Source organism: Coniophora puteana (assembly GCF_000271625.1).
Source record: "Coniophora puteana RWD-64-598 SS2 unplaced genomic scaffold CONPUscaffold_17, whole genome shotgun sequence".
In the NCBI taxonomy this organism is placed as follows: domain Eukaryota; kingdom Fungi; phylum Basidiomycota; class Agaricomycetes; order Boletales; family Coniophoraceae; genus Coniophora; species Coniophora puteana.
The window spans coordinates 694,974-715,637 of record NW_006913069.1 but is presented as its reverse complement, the minus strand read 5'-3'; the positions used below and the strand labels follow the sequence as shown (position 1 = coordinate 715,637).

General features: G+C 52.1%; 6 protein-coding genes across 6 annotated transcripts; 2 read left to right on the top strand and 4 right to left on the bottom strand.

Moving 5' to 3' along the window:
- Window positions 1-6,831: 6,831 nt before the first annotated feature.
- On the bottom strand, window positions 6,832-9,138 carry CONPUDRAFT_77508 (uncharacterized protein; the record flags this gene model as incomplete). Its single annotated transcript, XM_007776496.1, has 8 exons — window positions 6,832-7,446; window positions 7,530-7,660; window positions 7,718-7,817; window positions 7,874-8,098; window positions 8,126-8,321; window positions 8,381-8,451; window positions 8,503-8,537; window positions 8,610-9,138. 8 exons carry the CDS (start codon window positions 9,136-9,138, stop codon window positions 6,832-6,834), a joined length of 1,902 nt encoding a protein of 633 aa, XP_007774686.1.
- A 1,243-nt stretch (window positions 9,139-10,381) lies between these two features.
- CONPUDRAFT_169653 (uncharacterized protein) lies at window positions 10,382-11,504 on the bottom strand (the record flags this gene model as incomplete). The annotated part of the gene is made up of 2 exons (XM_007776495.1): window positions 10,382-11,268; window positions 11,323-11,504. 2 exons carry the CDS (start codon window positions 11,502-11,504, stop codon window positions 10,500-10,502), a joined length of 951 nt encoding a protein of 316 aa, XP_007774685.1. The 3' UTR covers window positions 10,382-10,499.
- A 398-nt stretch (window positions 11,505-11,902) lies between these two features.
- Window positions 11,903-13,326, bottom strand: CONPUDRAFT_132199 (alpha beta-hydrolase). Its single transcript, XM_007776494.1, has 3 exons — window positions 12,962-13,326; window positions 12,483-12,881; window positions 11,903-12,412 (listed from the first exon to the last, which is right to left on the bottom strand). Exons 1-3 carry the CDS (start codon window positions 13,031-13,033, stop codon window positions 12,074-12,076), a joined length of 810 nt encoding a protein of 269 aa, XP_007774684.1. The 5' UTR covers window positions 13,034-13,326; the 3' UTR covers window positions 11,903-12,073.
- A 3,057-nt stretch (window positions 13,327-16,383) lies between these two features.
- CONPUDRAFT_93538 (uncharacterized protein) lies at window positions 16,384-17,033 on the top strand (the record flags this gene model as incomplete). The annotated part of the gene is made up of 2 exons (XM_007776493.1): window positions 16,384-16,710; window positions 16,767-17,033. 2 exons carry the CDS (start codon window positions 16,384-16,386, stop codon window positions 17,031-17,033), a joined length of 594 nt encoding a protein of 197 aa, XP_007774683.1.
- Window positions 17,034-17,983: 950 nt separating this feature from the next.
- CONPUDRAFT_93537 (uncharacterized protein) lies at window positions 17,984-18,868 on the bottom strand (the record flags this gene model as incomplete). The annotated part of the gene is made up of 3 exons (XM_007776492.1): window positions 17,984-18,397; window positions 18,456-18,785; window positions 18,839-18,868. The coding sequence occupies 3 exons, from the start codon at window positions 18,866-18,868 to the stop codon at window positions 17,984-17,986; spliced, it is 774 nt and encodes a 257-aa protein (XP_007774682.1).
- Window positions 18,869-20,089: 1,221 nt separating this feature from the next.
- Window positions 20,090-20,639, top strand: CONPUDRAFT_85520 (uncharacterized protein). Its single transcript, XM_007776491.1, has 2 exons — window positions 20,090-20,187; window positions 20,246-20,639. Exons 1-2 carry the CDS (start codon window positions 20,104-20,106, stop codon window positions 20,324-20,326), a joined length of 165 nt encoding a protein of 54 aa, XP_007774681.1. The 5' UTR covers window positions 20,090-20,103; the 3' UTR covers window positions 20,327-20,639.
- Window positions 20,640-20,664: the final 25 nt, after the last annotated feature.

The window sequence follows — 20,664 nt, the reverse complement described above, 5'->3', positions numbered from 1 at the left end:
TAGTAGGTCCCATTCAATGGTGCTGAGCGCATCGGATATAGGTGTGTACTGCTGGCACATGATGGGGTAAAACAGCAATTAGAGTGCGCGAGAGGAATAGGAGTGAGTTGGAGGAACAAGAGTCGTTTGGGACCAAACATTTAAAAGGCCAAGACGCGGCACAAGCGACAGTTCGAGGGCGACAGCGGGTGCCTAATCGCGTACATTCAATATGGATCCGTACCGTCGCACGACGGATTTACCATCAGACATAGTAACGTAACATGTTTATTTCGGGGACCCTTCCGTCTAAGCACATTTTCTTTGAACCTTTCATGCTGGACCGGTCAATGCCTGGACATTACCTGTACCTTGGATTCGGCCGCATGTTGAGCACGTTGCAACATATCTACTATTATTATTCTACGTTGTTGGGTGAGCCTACTATTGTCTTTCATTTGGCAACTTTCGCCAGCTCGAAGTTCCAACAATTGAATAGAGTCTGGGTCAATGTGGCCATGGCTGTTAGCGTTCAGAATACTATAGATCAATTCGTCGCGTCTTTGCATTCCTTGTCTTACCTTGTCTTCACACTCACGTGACACTTCTCGTTCATATTTACGTTCGCGTTCGTCTCGTTCGATACCTCAGTCACTTTCCCCTTCATCTGACTGAGGTATGTATTCACGCACTCTGCATTCGTCGTACCTTTACTGATGTACCCTAGTCATCGTTTCGTCTAGGTACATATTATAATCATCAGTCACTTTCCCCTTCATCTGACTGAGTCATCGTTTCGTCTAGATTATAACAGGTTATGAGCCTTTGACCCTTCCGCTGGTCTACTCTTGTCGCCGCTTCGCTACCCTCGTTCTTTTTCCTTGCCTTCACGGGTGTGTCCATGGCTTTCGCTTCCTCCTCCATGAAGGTCTCCCTGGACCATATACCCATTCTTCTCGGCTCTGAAAACATCATCGAATGGCGCTTCGGTATTCGCAGTTTGTTCATCTCAGAAGGTCTCTGGCGGCACATCACTCTCGAGCCGTCCACCAATCCCTTCTGGTGTCCTTCTTTTTGTCCTCGTCCTCTTAATCCCTGGTCTCCTACAAACGAGGAGCACCGGGAGCATATGATCTGGCTTGAAGTCGATTCTCGCGCGTTCGAACTCCTTACGCGTCGTGTCTCTCCCGACATACGTCACATGCTTCCTTCCTTCTCCGAGTCTGGAGTCTTTGCGCGGGACGTCTGGCTGTTCATCGATGCTCAATTCAACTACGTCAGCACAGAGTCTCAGATGGTCATCAAGGACCAGATCCGTGCTCTTCGCATGAAGGATGCCAAGGATGCAACTCGCTACATCTCGCAGCATGCAATCCTACGGAACCGGCTTGCTGACATGCCCGGCGGCGCGCTCTCGAATAGGGATGCGATCCATTACCTCCTAGGTGGTCTTCCGCGGTCTGGCACCTGGCCGATTTGGATTATGCAGATCACTGCACGTCTGGATTCGGGCGGAATGTTGTCCACTTTTGATCCTCGTCTCGATCCTTCCTTCGGCATGCAGCAGCAAGCTCCTCCGTCTCCAGCTTGGGGTGGTATTCAGCACCAATCTGGATCACCTTCGCATTCCTTCGCGCCTCAGCAGCAGCAGCCTACATTTCTCCCGCCGCAGCGCCCGGTCATCTCGGTCATTGAGGTGGCCAGTGGCATTCAGACAGAATCCCGTCGGCTTCTAGACTTTGCCGCTGCCACCGGTGGGCCTGGCTCGGAGTATGCTAACGCTGCCCCGGAGTCTGCGGCGGCTGCGACGACCATGAATTCCCATGGTCAGATCATCAATCCGCTCACGAAGATCCGCATCACGACAAACAATCCGTCGGGCACGTTGTGTACTATCTGCAATCGCGCAGATCATGACCTTGACCACTGCTATCGCCCTGGGGGGGGCATGGCGGGTCAGGCACCCTGGCAGAACAAGGGCGATAAGGGCAAAAATGACTACAAGTCGTCGGATTCCTCCTCCAAAGGAAAAGCACATGTCGCTGCTCCTGCGGTCGAGTCGTCTTCCGCTCCCACTTTGTCTTCTTCTTCGCAAACCGCGGCATTCTCGTTTGACTCGTTTCCGTCTCACGAACGCGAGTTCTCGTGTGCTTCCATTGCAGAAGATGCTGGTGGCATGCCTTCGCCCGATGACATTGCATGCATCGTTCAACAGGACCTCAGCTCGATCCTCGACTCAGGTGCATCTAGCCACATCATTCGCGATCGCTCTCTGTTTCACTCGTACGATGCTGACGGCAAGGTCTCTGTGAAAACGGCGAACCACGGCTCTCTCTCTGCTCTCGGGAGGGGGACCTGTTATGCGTGGTTGACTATTTCTGGTCAACCTCGCCGTCGCCTCGCTCTTCACGACTGTCTGCATGCTCCGTCGGCCATGATTAATCTGGTCTCTGTTGGTCGTCTCATTGCGAAAGGCTGGGAATGCAACTTCAAAGGTTCTCCGTCCCGTTGCGAACTTGTTTTTCGAGATCTTCGTCTCGGAGATCTTCCTCTATCTGGAAACCTTTGTTTTGCTGACCTCGAGTTCATCCCTCCTCCCACGACTGAGCCCTCAGCGGCGTTCTTCATTGCGCCATCTGAGTCTGCAAACTTGTGGCACCTTCGTCTGGGTCACGCAGGTGGTAACATTGCCACTCGTCTCCCTCTGTTCGCGAAGGGGGTCAAGCTTGGCTCCCCGTCTGTCCTTGAACGCTGCGAATCGTGCATTGTCGCTAAGCATCAACGCGATCCTCATCCTTCGTCTCCATCGCCTCCCGCTTCTCGTATGTTGGAAGTCATCCACTCCGACGTTGCAGGTCCTTTTCCTACAGCCACCCCGCACCACAAGCTCTACTTCGTAGTATTCCTCAATGATCACTCATCACTCATTGATGTTCAGCTGCTGGCTTCTAAGGACCAAGCCCTGGAGGCTTTTGTGACGCTACACACACGATGGGAGAACAAGTACGACGGGCGGATCAAATACTTTCGCTCTGACAATGGAGGTGAATTTCTTTCCGCTGAGTTCACGGGCACGCTCCATCAGGCAGGCATCGAGCGGCAAACTTCATGCCCTTATGCCCACCAACAGAATGGCCGCGCTGAACGCGTCATACAGACTCTGCAGGGCCGCTCTTTAGCCATGCTCACCCATGCTGGCCTATCACAGACGCACTGGGGTGAAGCTGTGCTTACTGCTGCCTATCTCTACAACCGCACAGAATCCAGCACCCTCCCTCCTCGTATGACGCCTTATCAGGCTGCGCACGGCGCCCAGCCGGATCTTTCTCACCTCCGAGTCTGGGGCTGTCGTGCATGGGCCCGCATTCCGCCCGAGCTTCGTCCCAAGTTCGGACCTCAATCTCGTGAGGTATTGTTCATGGGCTATCCTCCGGGTGTTAAGGGCTGGCGGGTACGTTGCAAGGCATCCGGCTCGTTCTTCAACTCCGCCTATGTCATCTTTGACGAGTCGAACTCGGGAGCTTCGTTTCCTCCCGACGACATCGTCTCTGACTCCTCCTTACCGTCACTTCCTGCTCCACATCATCCCCCCATCGGCGCTGATCATCCTTCAGCTCCACGTCGCTCCACACGCGTTCCTGTCCTCACTGATGCCGGTCGCCAGTTTGCCACTGATGTTGCCTCGGGTGCACAGCGTCTTCATCGCCTCCGCGCTGCTCGCACTGCTCATCTCAATCATGACGATGCTGTGGAGGTTGCTCATTTTGTCCTCTCTGGTCCTACCGCCTTTGCTGCACTCCCTTCTTTTCAGCCTGAGCTCGGGGACCACCTTTTTAGCGTTTCTTATGTTCCTCCCTCCACCGAATCTCCTCTCCTCTCTGCTCTCATCCATGAACACGCCCTTCTCGCTGTTCGCTCAGACAAACGTCGCAACCCTGCTGATCCCAACTACGATATGTCCATTCCGCCTGCGACATTTGCGGAGGCTATGGCTCGCAAGGACAGTCCCCGATGGAAGCTCGCCACCGACGCTGAAATGGATCGCCTCATTGTCATGAAGGTCATCTACTACGTCCTTGAGGACGACGTCCCGTCCCATCGAAAACCTATTGGCTGTCGTTGGGTGCTTGAGCTTAAACATGATCAGAAGGGGGGGCCGGTGGAGAAAGCCAGGCTTGTGGCTCAGGGCTTTAGTCAGATCCCGGGCGTCGATTTTGGCGACACGTTCGCGCCGGTGGCAAAGCAGGGGTCGATCAAACTCATCTTCGCCCTCTGTGTCGCCAACGACTGGGAGCTCGACTCCTTTGACGTCAAGCGCGCTTTCCTGCACGGGAAGCTAAAGGAGGAAGTGTACATGCGTCAGCCACCCGGGTACGAGCGTTTTGGGCCTGGGGGTGAGCGCCTCGTGTGCCACCTTCATTCGTCACTTTACGGGCTCTGTCAGGCCGCGTCAGACTGGTACGATACCTTGCGCGAGTTCCTAGAGTCGCTCGGTTTCACCAGGTGCGAAGTTGACCATGCCGTCTTTTTGTTCAACGGCGACTGGCGGGGCGCTATCGTGTTCTGCATCACTGCTTGGCATGTTGACGACTCCATGATCTCGGGCAACAGCCGCCCGTTCATTGATGACGTGAAGTCTCGCTTCGCTGACCGCTTCGGGATCTCAGATCTCAAGACCCTCACAGAATACATCGGTCTTCAGTTTGATCGCGATAGGGCTGAACGTCTCGGCTGGCTTCATCAGACCAAATATGTTCGTCACCTTCTCGAAGACTACGGCCTTGCAAACTGCAACCCAATCGGCATCCTGATGGATCCTAACCACCCTTTTGGTCGCGACACCGACCTTTTCGAACCAGTCGAGAACCTTCAGTCCCTCTACCGGAAGCTCGTCGGCGAGCTCTTCTACGTTTCGCTCACACGCCCTGACATCACATACGCTGTCGGCAAGTTGTCGCAATTCCAGTCCAGCCCCGAGTCGCGCCACTACGCTGCTGCTAAAAAGGTTCTGCGCTATCTTGCAGGGTCTCAGAGTGTTCGCCTTCGTTATGCCCCATTGGATGCGAAGCCCACTCTGACAGGCTTCAGTGACTCCGACTGGGCCATGTCGCCGGAAGACCGTCGGTCTATTTCGGGTTACTGCTGGTTTTATCGGGGCTGTCTGATTTCGCACTCTTCGAAGAAACAGCCCACCAGTGCCTTGTCGTCCACCGAGGGGGAGTACATGGCGATCACAGGCGCCATTCAAGAAGGCCTATGGCTTTCTTACCTCCTTGACGCGCTCAACGTTCCCGCCGACAGGCCGTTTCTCCTACGCGTAGATAACACCGGCGCCATCTCACTCACGAAACATACGTCCTCTCACTCTCACGCCAAACACATTGCCGTTCGTTTTCATTTCTGCCGCCAACATATCGCGGAAGGCACCTTCAAGCCTGTCTGGGTTCCTTCTGCTCAAAACGTTTCGGACATTTTCACGAAACCTCTCGCTCGTCCACTTTTTCTTCAACACCGTACTTCTTTGGGTTTAATCATCGTCGCGTCTCATTGAGGGGGTGTGTTAGCGTTCAGAATACTATAGATCAATTCGTCGCGTCTTTGCATTCCTTGTCTTACCTTGTCTTCACACTCACGTGACACTTCTCGTTCATATTTACGTTCGCGTTCGTCTCGTTTGATACCTCAGTCACTTTCCCCTTCATCTGACTGAGGTATGTATTCACGCACTCTGCATTCGTCGTACCTTTACTGATGTACCCTAGTCATCGTTTCGTCTAGGTACATATTATAATCATCAGTCACTTTCCCCTTCATCTGACTGAGTCATCGTTTCGTCTAGATTATAACAATGGCGACTCCATCGCAGCTAGTAGGCCGTGGCGGGCGCCTTGTAGGCTCCGCGAGGCGTCGGCTTCATTCGTTCAGATCGGGCTGCCCCGCACAATCAACTCATCACGCTTCTCTATCACCTCAGAAAGCGCTAGAAATAATGGGCTCCGTTGCCGCATCGTGGTAGCCATTGGAGACCTGTATAGGTTCACAAATTGAGCTACGTGAGCAGTCTCCATTACGTAGAACAAATAAACTGGAGTAAAGCACTCCCTCGGTCCAACAAAGTCGGTAAGCCGTCAAACGTCTACGCTTCTTCCGACAAAGTCTGGGAAGAAATGACATAGGCGAGAATGATATTCGAGATACTTCCGCTTGTCAGTTTGATTCCGCAGTCCAGTCATGCCACTAGCATGCAAATATGACGGTGACGTAAGGCAACAGTGTTGTCTGTTAGCGGTCCCGTGTCTGCCTGGTTTCTACCGTCAAGCTCGTTTCTTCGTGAAGTGTTTTAACGATTAAGAAGGCCCGTGCATGGATTTATGACTAGCCTAATAAACGTGTGTTTCCTCCGGGAGTGGTGGTGGTGCTGGCTTACCCCTGACCTCGGGCTTGGCACCGAGATACAATGTCGCACCCTGAAACGGTCGATGTATGGTCAACCCCTACGACTGGTGAAGTAGCTTGAATAACCCAGATTAGCTGATCAACCCTGCCGTGTTCTATGTGAATTTTGATGAAGGCATCAAACCTTCTATTGATCTGGTCGAATGATTCACGATTTATTTCCAGAGTAGCTGACTGCCATGTTGCGAGGCAAAGATCCAGCACACTCGTTTTCACTTCCTGAGCCTTGTCCTATTGTGCGGTAAACAAACAAGCAGCCAGGATTTGATATTGTACGTTAGAAATAAGATACAAGAACTGTGCAGCGAGAAAGCCGAGACGATAGCGAGTTATAGTAGTATAAGGTCGGTCCGGAAAAATAAACAAGCAAATGCGATGCAGAGTTGGCGACGTTGTTCAGCGCTGAAACCCTCGAGAACTGGATGGGTGACCATGTCCCTGAGGGCCCGGATGATTGTAGCGAGGCGCAGCGTAGCCATAGCCCATGGGGTCAGGGTTTCCATAGTACGTCGGCGGGTTAGGATAATGGTGTGCATGGTATGGCGCCTCGTTCCTCGCGACGTTGGTCGTGTTCGAAGTCGAAGTCAATGGAGGCGGCGCGCGGTAGTCGGGTCTCGGGTACTGATAGTACCCGCGATGACCCGATGAGGAAGTTGGCGGAACGGAGTTGATCTGCTCCGGCATCGTGCGGGGCTGCATATGAGCTGCGCTCGCGTTTCTGGCTCCTTGATCCCATCCCTGATTGCCACTCGAAGACGACGAGGTCGACGGGTAGGGGTACGTCCGTCGCCCTACAGAGTCTTCCCCAATGGTAGAAGGGGAGTGGCCAGCGGATGAAACCGCCGGCTGAGCGGGCGCAGCTGCTGAAGCTGTGGACGCGTTGGTGGTTTTTATTCGTTTCTGTTTGCTCTCTTCACCGCGGTGGGCAGAGAGAGCGTCTTCGTCGTCTTCCCTCGATCTCTTCAACGACGACTTGGTGGGACCTTTCTTCCTCCTACTCCCCGCCTGCTGCTTTTTTGTAACAAGTAGCAGCGGAAGGCCACGCAATAAATGTTAGGCAGATCAATGGTGTAGCAACAGATGCGATGGCGTACGTTTTGCATTTTCCCGCCATCAATGACAGGAGACGAAGTGCTGGTTGAAGGCACGGGGGCGATGGGTGCGGGAAGATCTTGGGCGATCTCACATCGCGCGTCGGGAGAGCCTTCAACGGAACCAAGAATTCCTGGAGACAATAGGTAAGTGATCTTTGCATCGGAAATAAATAGACTAAGCGGTATACCAGAAGGAGACGTCTTGGTGAGCAATGATGCGATGCGCTTATCGATTACACCCGTCACATGCTGGGTAGGATCGACCGTCGACGAGGTTTGAACATCGTTCTGAAAGTAATACATGAGCGTCGGCCACATCCTACATAATTGAAATGAGCACTCACTGTCTGGTTCTCCGCTGAGAGTTTCCCGTGATTTATCGGATCTATCTCTGCGAGCAGCTCTACAACTCTCTTGACAACCATCCGAAGAAGCTGATCCAACTCTGCATCGCCCACAGCAGGGGGATTCTGTTTGATGATGCATTGACCGATGGCGTGTATCCTAAGTCCGTAGGAATTCCAACACTCCCTCTCCGGCAAGTAAGGGTCGAACTTCGTAGGGGTTTCCTATCAATGCGGTCAGTATCCAGCGACTGCGTTACAACTTTCGCGACTTGCCCATTTATCCGAAAGTTTAGGTAGGAGAACTAGCTCAGCTTTCCCTTCACGAGTTGTCTCCGGTGATGGAATAAACCCTTTCGTTCGTTGTGGCTCCGGTAACGAAGTGTACTCTCCGGGGCGTCCTGTGGGGACCACGTTCACAAGGGTCTGCGAGGGCTCCTTGATTTGCCTTATCATACAAACGTGAAGTAAGCAGAGTGTCGCTGAGGCTAACAATCTGGAAATTACCTGGAAGGGGGCGTTGGGCGCCACATCGTCTGTGTCGGTACAGTAGTCGGAGGAATGGCCCTGGGTGCAGGCTACGTCTACGTGTGAGCGCGCTAAGCAGGAAAAGGGATCGAGATACTCACATCAGCCTGGTAGACTGAGAAATTTGCTGTTTTATCTGCGGAAGACGAGCTTGATGAAGACCTGGAAGCAGAGGTACTTCTTGCGGTCTTGCGCCGGGACGACGCACGAGGAGCGGTTGAGAGCGTAGACGGGTGAGAGGCAGCGTGGATGATACGAGGTTCCAAGACGACGCCGGGAAACGCTTGGCTATGGTTAGAGGTACCAGCGGGTGTTGAGGATACATCAAGGCAAGTCAGCTCTTCCGCTTCAACGGGAGGCAGCGGTATAGTTTGGTGGATGCTGGTGGGTGGTGTCGTAGAGAGAGCAGTGCCGTAAGCAGAGGAAGATGTAGGACTCGAAGAGGTATACGATGATGATGACTCCGTTGTCTCATTAGCGTCAGGAGGTCCCAACGCGGAAAAGGACAATGGAAACGGGTTTGCGGATGTCGAGAGGACGTCGGAGCGGAGATCAGCAAGAAGAGATAAATAAGTTGCATCGTCTAGATCAAGGCCGGGAAGGCTGAAGAAGTCAGCTGTATCGCTTGTGTCACTGGGAAGCGTGTACATGTCGAAGGACAGCATAGACAGATCGACAGGGAGATGAGGAACTACAGCGTCGAGAGTATCGAATAGCGGATCATAGAGCTGTTCCATCGTGAGGGTGAATGAAGCAGAAACAAATGCGCGAGTGGAGTGAAGGTCGAGAGGGAGTGAACTGGTTAAATACTCGTGTCTACACAGCAAGTCAAAGTGGGGGCGAGTCACGCTTTGAGGCAAGGCCACAGTGGCGTGTTTTGTTGTAGATCCTTGTGGGAGATGCTGCGGTGCGATGCGCCTGCCATCAGACAATAATATTAATGACATGAGGCTTCTTTTCAGGGACTCCCCTGGTACAGTCACGTCGGCTCTGTACGTCTGGACCTTCATGTTGGCATCGCCTGCGCCCAATTCGAGACCGTACTTGGCTAGATGGTCTTGCACTTATTGCAGCTCCGGGAGCCCGTTTAATTTGTTACCCTTTCTATGTAATATAACCTCTTTTTCTGCAGGGAATGATGCCGCAAGTTATCCTCTGTTTGTTCGGAGTGGTAGTCACGACGGCCATAGAGAATATGTCGAGGCCGCCATGTCGGTCGGCTACCCGAGGCATCGGCTTCATTTGATAGATCCGCCGCCGGGTTTGAGATCCTCCGAGAGCGCCAATCACATCATCAAGCTTCTCGAGAGGATGACGGAAGCGCATTCTATCCCGTGTCTGTTTCGAGGTACCCGTCGAAGCACGCACTGATATCACCGACCGTGACTTGGGCTGCTGAGCCCGATTGTCTGCTTTTACAAGCGCCACAGCCTCGCGACAAAAGCGTTGTCCAAGCAAGGCGAGAAGGCCCTAGAAATGGGAGCACGATCACAAGGAAGTTTAATGTTTCCCGAAAAAGCTTAGTACAAGGTATCAGACGTTTAGACTTCTACCAACAAAGTCTGGGAAAATACCAAGGCGGCCATGATCGGCAAATTACTTCCGCTTGTCAACGCGGAACTGCGTTCGAGCCGCGGTGCCATCGTCATGCAACGATCCTGCGAGAACGCCATTTGAGGGGTGCCGTATTATTCTTTGCTCCATCTGATGCACGAGGTCATTGACACGATATTTGGACCCCCGACAATTAGCGAAATCTCACACGTCCAGAACAACTCTGGAGGATTTGAACCGGGCGAAAATAATCTCCGAAAACCATCCTCGCGTTTGTATTCTACTCGACAATTTTTTGTACGTCGCCAATGTTAAAAAGAAAAACAAGCATCGAATCGCACAGCCGCTGAAATAAATTATTAATGTGTGGCGCAGAGGATTGGACACTGGATTGAACATATCAGGATCAACAGGAATCGGGATGGTCGTGTATATTGAATCGACATAAAACCGGTTCTAAAATGACCCTTGATCTCATTTCCTTCTAGTACAGTACCGCACCTGGCGCACGACTTGCAGCGGCCCCCGACTGATAAACTACATACTATCCGTCATCCCAGCATTCTCGCAGCGCTCTACAGACATCTTTTTTTGCGTCCACCCACTGCGAGAAGTCCTCCTGCTTCTGGAACTCCTCCATGGAAGTAATGTCGAAGGCGTCGCCAGCCCAGGGTCCTCGCGTGATGTCCTTGCAGTGTGCTCTCATCGAGCAGGAAGGGTCGGATGACCAGCAGATGCGACTTACGAGCGCATCGCCTAGACTATACGCTTTGTGGTCCCAGAACCATTCTCTCTGAGGAAGCTCCTCGTTGAGTGCGTCGATGGTATCGGCACGCACATAGAGCTTCTTGGAGAGGTTCCGAAGGACTGTGGGCTCGAATGGCGTGCACATCGTCTTGATGGCCACAAACGGCGCGCCGACGAGACCTCGTTGAATGAGATCACTCAATAACCCGTCTGTGAAATCTTCGAGTCTTGAACACAGAACCGCTTCCCCATAGTAAGTTCTGGCGTAGGAATAAAGGGACACGGGCCCATATTTTCCCGGTTTAGCAGTGGCGAGCTCAGCCTGCTCGTCCTCGGTGAGGATGTCCGGCGGGAGATCATCGTGCCCTACATAGTCTCCGAGGCCAATGATGCGGCAACCAGCCCACGATAAACTTCGAATACACTTTTCGAGAAAAGGAATGCATATATCCCAGCATCTATGGCATGTCGCCGCAAAACAGACGAAGTCTTCGAGAGACTCGATGTCGTTTATGATGTGGCAAATGATCTCGTCAGGCAGCGAGAGTAAGCCACGTTCAACCGACCTGGCAATCAAGGTCAACAAGCCTAATCGTCCCAGATGAAAGCCATATTCGTACTCGGTATCGGTTATCCCTGCATCATCCGACTGGATTCTGGGTATCTTTGGAAGAGGTCTGAGTTGACACAATCGCGCTGCTATGTTTCTGCCAGTTCTTCCGTCGCTAAAGAACTCGCCAAGTTTTCCGTAGCTTTTCTCTTCACGCCTGTCGATGTTGAGGAACATCCAGTATTGTCCCATGGTGGATGGCAATCGATGGTGAACGGATGAATGATTCGAAGGCGCGATGGCAGTCAGGAGTTGACCTGGGGTTGGCAGCGTCCTCGCCCAGGAAACTGGGAGTTTGGGCAGAAGGATATCGTCGGTTCGATGGTGCGATAAAGAAACAACCCCAGATATTAGTTCATACTCCGGTTCTATTCTAGATTTGGCTCTAAACCTACTTCCCGAATGGGAAACAATGTTACGGTTTCGACGATCGTTGTCGCCCGAGAAGTCCACATACATGCCGTCTGTCGAACTTGTCCAACTCGCCATCGATGCTTTCAGTTTACCGCACGTTCCTCAAGCAAAATGCTCCCATGATCTGTCTGTATTGAGAGTAGCGACAGCGCTATCCCTCTCGTCATCAAAGCTCCAAGTTACAGCGTACTTAGCGGAAAGATCGAAGGTGACCAGCATAAAGAATGCGATAGGATCATGATCTAGCTGAATACGCAACAGATTTCAGTATAACTAATATGAGACAGCATGGAACAACGGGATGATAACGCCCTCGACGGCCACTCACAGATTACGCCTTCCTTTACCTATACAGGTACCACCCTCCTTAACCATTCCCGCATATGCTTCTCCATCGCCTGATCGTGCCACCTATACGTCGGCCCGTGATCCATATCATCATACTCGTGCCGCTCGATCCATGCGTGCTTCTCGCTCTTCCACGCCTCGCCAGTTCCGCCTTCGATGCGCTTATCGGTGTCCGCCTGCCAATCGCCCTCGGTGTGCTTGACCTTGTAAACGTTCAGGCTCGGCGAAAGATCGTGCAGCTTATCGATTGAGGCTTCTCCAACGCGGTATTTGACCACGCTGTCTACGTTGCCGTGGCCCCAGAAGATGGGAGTATCTTTGAGAGTTGGGGAGATAGCCTATGTAGCGTGCACATTGTATGAACGAACGGTCAGCGAGAGAAATAAAGCGCGCGCAATTCGAACGCACCTTCCGGAACTCGTCCTCCCGTGGAACATACCCGGCCAGCGCCATGACACCACCCAATTTCCATTCCTTCTTCTGCACCTGGGCTTCTAGCTCCTGCGAAGCCGTGAACGCGGTAGCGAGCGTCATCCCCGCGCCCTGCGAGAACCCACCCAGAACAATCCTATCCTGCGGAACACCGGCATCGACCTGCTCCTGAATGAGCGCGTCCAACATCTTGAGGGCAGCATTAAGACTAGTCTTGCTCTCGTTATCTGGTGCACCAATGTGGTACCACGAGTAGCCAGGTCCGTATCGACGGGGCGCAGACGGGGTGACAAGAGTGATGTGCGACAAGGAGGGGTCGTTAAGGTACTTTGCGGTGAAGCTTTGGCGCCAGCCTGATGGGGTATCGCCGAGGCCCTGATAGGTTTGATGAGTGCGAGGTGGACAAGAGAGTAACATGTTCGACATGTTCAGGCATAAGGGAGGGTATAACGCACGTGAAGGAAGATAAGGGTCGCTGCGCGCTTCCCTGTGTCATTGACAAGTTTACTAGCTGTGGTAGCGGCCATCGGTGCAGTCTTGCTAGCCAGACGATGAGAGATGCCGACAAACAAGAGTGCAAGGGCACAAAGTATGGCAAACCGAAGGATAGTGGTTGGATGAGGGAGGTCGGGACTGGCGATCCCGTGGGTAGGCGTCGATGTGCTCCGGAAGATAGTCGTTCCTTATAGCCTCGGAAAGAACACGATACTGCAGTTAGGGCCGGCTCGGTCGGTCTAATCAGTACATGGCGTGCTTGGGCACGCTGGTGCCCAATCTCCTCGCGCCCGCTACGCACTCGTTGAAGAAGCTGAAAGCCCTCGATGTTTGCGGGCGTTAAAGCGATTCCCAGAATGCAGAAAAAACGTTGACGCGCTGCGTGTCTGAGTTGTTTGTCTCTGTTGTGCTCGCTGCGTGCCCGGTGTGGCGCCGATGCGGCAGCCCTGTTTCTTTCCAGCCAAAAGACACTACGAGCTTTACGAAAGAGGCTTCGGTCAAAGTAAGATCATTTCTGCACACAAGGTACTTTTGGTGTTACACGATATACTACAAATCGCTTCGAGGAAAAGAAAGAGCGCAATGATTGCTAACTGTTACATCAGGTCGTCTGCAGTGTCTCTCGCTGAAACAAACGTCACGCCATACTCTTTCATCGGTTGGTCTCTGTCCAATCTTTCTGGGACGCTGAACCATACAGGCGCAGGGGCACCTTCTCCACTACCACGTTCCAAGACGCACTTGACGCCCTCTGGTACACTAAACCTCTCCTCACCGTTCGGAATGGGGTCCACGAGGCTATTAGCCTCCCAGCTGGTGAGCTCTCCGGGGCACATGACGCCAAGAGTTGCGGGCACGGGAATGACAGTAATCTTCCAGTTCATGGGAGAGTTAACGGCGCGGTTCTGACGACGGTTGTAGAAGTCGAGGAGCCAAAGGCCCTGATTCTCGAGTCCGCCGTTGGACAATCGAATGACCACGTCTCCGCTCTTTTCAATGGTGATATATTTGACGCCTTTGAGATCACCGGGCTTCGGCTTCATCTGGACGATACTGTAAGCAGGCGACGATGCGGGAAGAGAAGGTGATCAACGTACCCCAATCATCGGTATAGTGTTCCCATCTGCTCGTCCACGAGCGATTATGCCATTAATCCTCTCGTGATAAGCCTTACGAGCACCCGGAAGATCATTCTTGTTATACCCATACACATTGATCAGATACGCGTCTAAGCTCGCGGTGGAGGGGCAAAGACGTAGGAGATTCAGACGGTCATCACTAAGGACAGAGACAAAATGTTCCTCTAGGGCGTTGTGCGCGACTATCTCGCGCGATGGGCCAGGGTCGGTACCAGCCCACATGCATGTCCGGATGTTCGCCTCGTCACCGTCAATGGACTCGGCCGATTCCGGAGTATCGGCACGATCTTCTTCTACGGGGTGAGCGGGAGGGTATTGAGCATGGGCGCGAGTAGGTAGCCGGGAAGCTGTACGTGGCGCCGGGGTGACGCGACTGGGAATGGTACCAAACGCTGGAGCTTGGAGACGACTCGGGGCCGGGGGTGGGTTGGCGATGCGACGTCCCTCTTCTGGAACAGACGTTCGTTGGGTCTCTGCCGCACCAGAGGCTGCAACGCGGCGGCGCTCCACCTTAGACTCGGAGCTCTGCAAGAACAAATCGTGATTCATACCTTGACTCTGACGCGGACGGGCAGGTTGATTGCGTTGTACCGTTTTTCGAACAGTCTACACCACCAGCTTGAGTTAGTTTCACTTGATCTCATACTACAGCTGGGCTAAGCTCGTAAATCTCACCGGCGGTGGAGTAAGAGGACGGGACTGGCGCTACGAACCAGTGAATGAGTACAAAGACCATTTCCTCAGTGGCACTTTGGACGTACCGTAGACTCGTCTGAGCTTGACATAGTAAATGCTGGCGCAGTGTCGAGACACCACGTAAAAGAGGAATGGGGTTCTGAGATTTGGTCGGTCGGTCCACAGTAGATTTTAAGTATCTTTCTCCACTCTGAGGAAGCCGCTATAATTTAAGCGCCGAGCGGAGTCAAACCCAGCTAGCGGCAGCGAAACCTTCAACTCCGCTGGTGACATGCTCTTTGTTCCTCGGTTATAGCAGGCGAGCTGTCTTTGATCAGTATTATCTCGGATTTGCGACGCCTTGTTTCACAGGCTTATCGATCAACTGGTATTTTTACCTTTGAAACCGAGTCAGAGACTACGGGATAGCGCGCATAAGCGGGATGCAGCTAACCTCTCTGGAGAAATTTGATTTCGATGTCTTCTATAACCCCCTGACACAGGTCATGAGCCGAATATCTGCGGTGTGTCGAGTCATCCTAGAGTCATTCAAGGTTCTCCGTGTGATGATAGCCTGACAGTCACAGGACAGGAGAAATACTGGGACCCACCGGCGTAGCCCCTTTCCAGTTGGAGAACAATGGAAAGCCATGTCGCGGCCTTTCCATCGCCTTCTTTGCTACTACCTTATTTCAAAAGCGAACAACGTGAGTCACTTTATTGCAGGATGCTGTATACTTAGTTCAGTTGTCCACATGGAAAACGATCTTGAATTGCCCCGCCGATCGTAATGTACGAGTCATGGGGATGGTTTTCACGCCCTTTGCGCCGCTTTTCTCAAAATCATTAGGACGTGAGCACATTCGGGCATGACACTACAGGCAAATGAGCTAATTCTGTACCCGAGAATAAGCAGGAAAATGACCTGGAAAGTAAACATCTTCCTACAGATTTTCAGGCGAGGAATAAGCACGCGGAAAGTTACCATTTTCTGGTGCGCCAAGAGGCCAAACAAGGCAGGTTGAAGCGGTAATTAAATCTCCGCCAGCCCTAAATTTCCATAAATGGAAGCAAAGCTTGTTTTGGTCGCCTGAAAATTCACCGGAACATAAATCTTTTTCGGCCTCTGTTGGTCAAAGGGAAATATGGAGGAAAATATTTACTTTCCAGTGTATTTTCCTCCTTATTTTCGGGCCCAGAATTATCGCATTTGCCTGTAGTGTGAGATGACTCGTTTGATAACACAATGCGGTGATAAGCATCGCCGGTAAATTGGCGATGGGAGTCCTCTCATACACGGTAGCACATGTGGTAAGGAAAATTCCATCTGAGATACTTTACTGGTACACGAAGGCAATAAACGGCGCTGACTCGATCGGGCCCAGTATAAGAGAACACACCCTTGCTCCTTTTCTTCCCAAGGCGACTCATCATCGCACCTATTCTTCCAGCAGGCATCGCGTCGCACATTGTCCTTGATATCCACCCACTTTTCGTGAGCCCGCTCTTTACTCCGTTGTCGATAAGAACCGTACTGAGCTGGATGACGCCTGGCGCATTCAGAGATAATGGCACAAGACGGACCTCAGCCAGGTTGGAAGGGTCTCCTTGGTGCTGAGGCGACAAAGTTTGTAGGCCAGGAGACGCATGATATACATTTGACCGATTTCTTCGGAGAGGATGGCCGCAACAGGGTTCGACAGGCTGGGCATTGTATCGCACCCTTCGTGACGACCCTGATCTGGCAGGAGACGCCTCCGCCTGCCACCCCCGACATGTCCAATGTTTGGACTCCGACAAACGAGCCTTCCGGCGACTTTACGCTCACAATCCAAGGTATGAACCTGCCAATCCAAAACTTAAATCCCCCTACAATCCAGGTTAATCAACCCGCCGTATGTTTTCACGAATCACGTTGAATATCCCCTATCTCTAATCGTTTCACTTTCAGTGGCTGCATATGGGGGCTCAGATGCCCGGAATTGTGAACGTTGGTGGAGTTGCGCAAACTGGATATCTTCTTCCTTGGTTCACCAAAATCAGAGTGGATTATCACCCTGAGGGCCAAGCCAGAAACCTACATTACTACAAGCACGAGGCTCGTACAAGCCATATGCAACCTCCGCGGTATAAGATCGTCAATCCGGTGCATCGAGAGATCGAGGCCTTAGAGTACGGGACTCATGTTCAGGCTTATCGGAGGGCAATCCGCCGTTAGTATGTCGTACTGTGTATAAGCGAGATAAACCCGTCTTTTCTTCAGCAACAAGTGTACTACTGCTTACGTACGGGGTCTCAAATAAGCGTTGTATTTTCCCCTTTGATAATCTATTTGTTGGGCGCGTGGGTTTCACAGCTATTGTAAGCATTTAGCAGTCTCTTTTTCGATCTTGAAGGATCCGCCGACCGTTGACTCGGCGCCCGAAGTTCAGCCAGTGCTGGCATGCCAGTGTTTTCTGGCGTTGTCGGGCCGCTGGCTTTCATTAACATTGATAGCGGAGCCACGGATGTAAGCTATTTAAGTAATTGAAGTGCTTGCGCACAGCGACTGCTAGCAGTGATCGCGTAGATCAATTACTCAATGTGACGATATAGTTATAGGCAAACTACCTGCATGCGTTGAAACTGATGTTACAAACAAATTAAGTTTTGTAGGAAAGGCTGAATGTAAACTAGCGTATGGTGGAGGAGCTGCCAGCCTCGTTCAAAAGGGCCTAGCTTTGGCAGAGAATATGCCTCGCCCATTGACCAGACTACGATTTGAGGGGTGGAAACCCCTGGAATGATCATACAGGGCTTTGCTGTATTCTTTTTCGAGTATAAAGTCATTCACATTATGTATTCCGCTCATGTATGTAATAGAGAGCTCCCAGGCTGCGATGTAGGATAAATTATGGACCCGCAATCGTACATATGCAGGATAGGTTTAGGTGAAACACAATGAACTGTCTCGAAGCCTTCCACCACTTCCTCGCCGCAGCCTAAACTTCATAAGAAAGGAAGGAAGTGACGTGTCTGCCGAGGTCCGATGCGCCATACGCCAATGACCCAGGCGCACGAGGTACGAAGTATTTGCCCACGTTCTTGCCGTCCTCTCACTCAACGCTCACCTTGACACATGTCAACGATGTATTGCTGGGTGACAAAGAACATTTGAAATTACCTCGCTCAAAAAGACCTAGCTTTCGCGAGCTGCACGCCGGGGGGCAGCGGTCGTTTCCGTCTGGGGATCTCGAACCAGAAACTGTCCATCCCTGGGCGCTCTAGGTGGCAAATGGCTCCCTCAACGATGCTGAACCGTTCTTCGCCAGCAGGAATCTGGCTCGGAGCCATCCCAGAGTTGAGCTCCCAGCTGTTCATCGTACCACCACACAGCATCGTCATGGAACCAGGCTCAGGTTCGACATTGATCACCCATCCCGAGGGTGTGTTGACGGCAGCCTTGGTCTCGAGGCTGTAGAAGTCGAGACAGAACTGGCCGAACGACTCCATGTCACCGTCGTAGAGCCGGATGACGAGGGGCTCAGAGCCAGGAATATCGATCAGCTGGAGGCCATCTATCCTGCCCGGACGCGGTTTGAACTGCGGTAGAGTTCGCCAAGGCTTAGCGGGGAGTAACAGAGAAGAAATGTGGACGCACACCCCAAGCCATAGGCTTTTGCCCGAGGTCCATCAACGCGTCCATTCTCGCGTGATATCTACGGATTCCCTCCTCCACTGTATCCTCCGTGTAGCCTTTTTTGAGCATGCTGGCCCTGAGTTTCTCGTCGGAGGTGCTGACTTGTGCCGCTATCTCAGGGCCTAAAGTCTCGCACCAGTACGCCTCAAACCTATTACGTGGTACAAATTCCTTTTTCTTTAGCTGCAGCTCCTTCGAAGGTTCTGACACCTCTAGAGGCTTCGGCTGCGGGCGCTCACGAGCCTTGCGTTTCATCGAGCTTCCAACTGACCGATTCGGAGCCCGATCAACCTAGTAGATAGGTTATGCCTGCTTTGTGAGAGGAGGATAGTGTATAGACGAACCTTTGACTTCTGAGTTGCTACTCGTGGCATGAAGGCTTTTAGACAAGAAGTTACGTCGTCGATGGAGGAACGCGTCAAGGCTCAGAACACGCGTCGCCGCTCTTCCCAAACCTGCACGTGATCACAGTTTGCATTTCTGCTTTTCTCACGGGCAAAATCACCAACGCACGTCTCTCGGAACAGCACAGCCACCGGAGATGCAAGCAAGATGTCGGACCTGCGCCAACATGCATTGAGAAGCAAACACATCCAGCTCTGCAGAATGGCAAAGGTCAACGACGATGTTCAATGTCGCGTGTTAACTGCACGGATAGGAAGATCCCTTGCCATAGGGAGGCTTCTCCTTTATGGGCGTTCGATCTCCAAGCCTACCTGGAGTCAGCGGTCGCTAGTGCTTCCATGAGCATCTACCGCCAAGAAAGTCCTAATCAGGCTCAGGCTTACGCAGATTAGATGGATGGACGACTCAGATTTCTATGAAGGTGCGTTCTTTTGAGCTACGCTGAATCGTCCACCCTTTTCAGCCATTGCATTTTCAGTACCTAGCCTATATGCGTTATCATGTTTTGGTCTTTCTCATTCGCTGGAGCCTCTTCCAGGTGGTTGGGTGACCGGAAATTGATGACTCGCTGGACTTCGTTTATCCTCTGATACTTCTTAGTTCCTTTCTCACAAGTCGTTTGCGGGTCACCATATGTTATCTTGCAATAACGAACACGCCATTGATCTCTCAGTAACCAGATCTCAAACTGCCCTCTCACGCCAACACGTCGCAACGCGCGTACGAAAAGGCCTAGCTTTTTTTGCGTCGTCCTCAGTTGGATTGCGCACGTCACATAACTACGTATTGGAACCCTCGTTATCCTGGCATGGGACATGCCGAAGTTTCAATTTGTAGATGAGAATCTCTGTCATAAATCTGCGACGAACGAAACACAAGATCCCGTACACGTTGGTTTGTCGAAGGTATAGTTGATGATCGCGTCCTTTCTTTCGGCTGTTGACAGATACTACTCACATATACTGCCTCAGCGCGTGTCGACTTCGTAAGGGGCTGATCCTTTTGTCTCGTACATGCGGCTCTGATGCGGCAGGCTGTGTGGCTGCTTGAGCCTTGAGGAGCCCAGGCATGCTCGGTGCGTGTGTATTGGTTACGGAGTTATTGACGTTTCTTTGTGGGCTTTGATTCGCATGAATTCATTTGATTCAAAGAGGCTGCGTCGACAAAGCAGGCGCAACGCGTATCGATGATGCTCACGTCAGACATGCATTCTGATGCGCTGAAGGGCTATCGCCCAGGCCCACGCTCCTGGCGTATGCTTTCTCAATGGGACTACCATTGCTTTGTTGTGGGTCCTTGGCCTTGTTCTTTTCATTCAAAACTGAGTTAACTTTCCGATACACCAGGCGCATACTCGTGCTTTCTATATCAACAAGGGCTGTGTTCCCTCCGGAGGCTTATCTGATTTTCCGAGCCTAACAAGCTGACACGCTAGTGCCTTTACAAATATCTAAAGAGCTCGATACGGCGTGGATCAGTGGACAAAAACGGAAAAGAAGCCCCGACATATTGTGATACAGAGCATCACGCGCAAAATCTGCCTGATGGACTGCCTGCATACACAGATATGCTATCTAGGGTCATCCCTGGGCATTAATATTACGTGACCACCAACATTTCGACAACCGCGCGAATCAACAACACGCGTCGCGCGTTTGGCGAATGCCCCGACTCTTCCCCCGCAATATATGTGTCTTTTATAGGTCCACCCCACGAAAGTTAACCAAGCCCAACCACCACCACCTCTCTCTTTCTTCCACTCGCC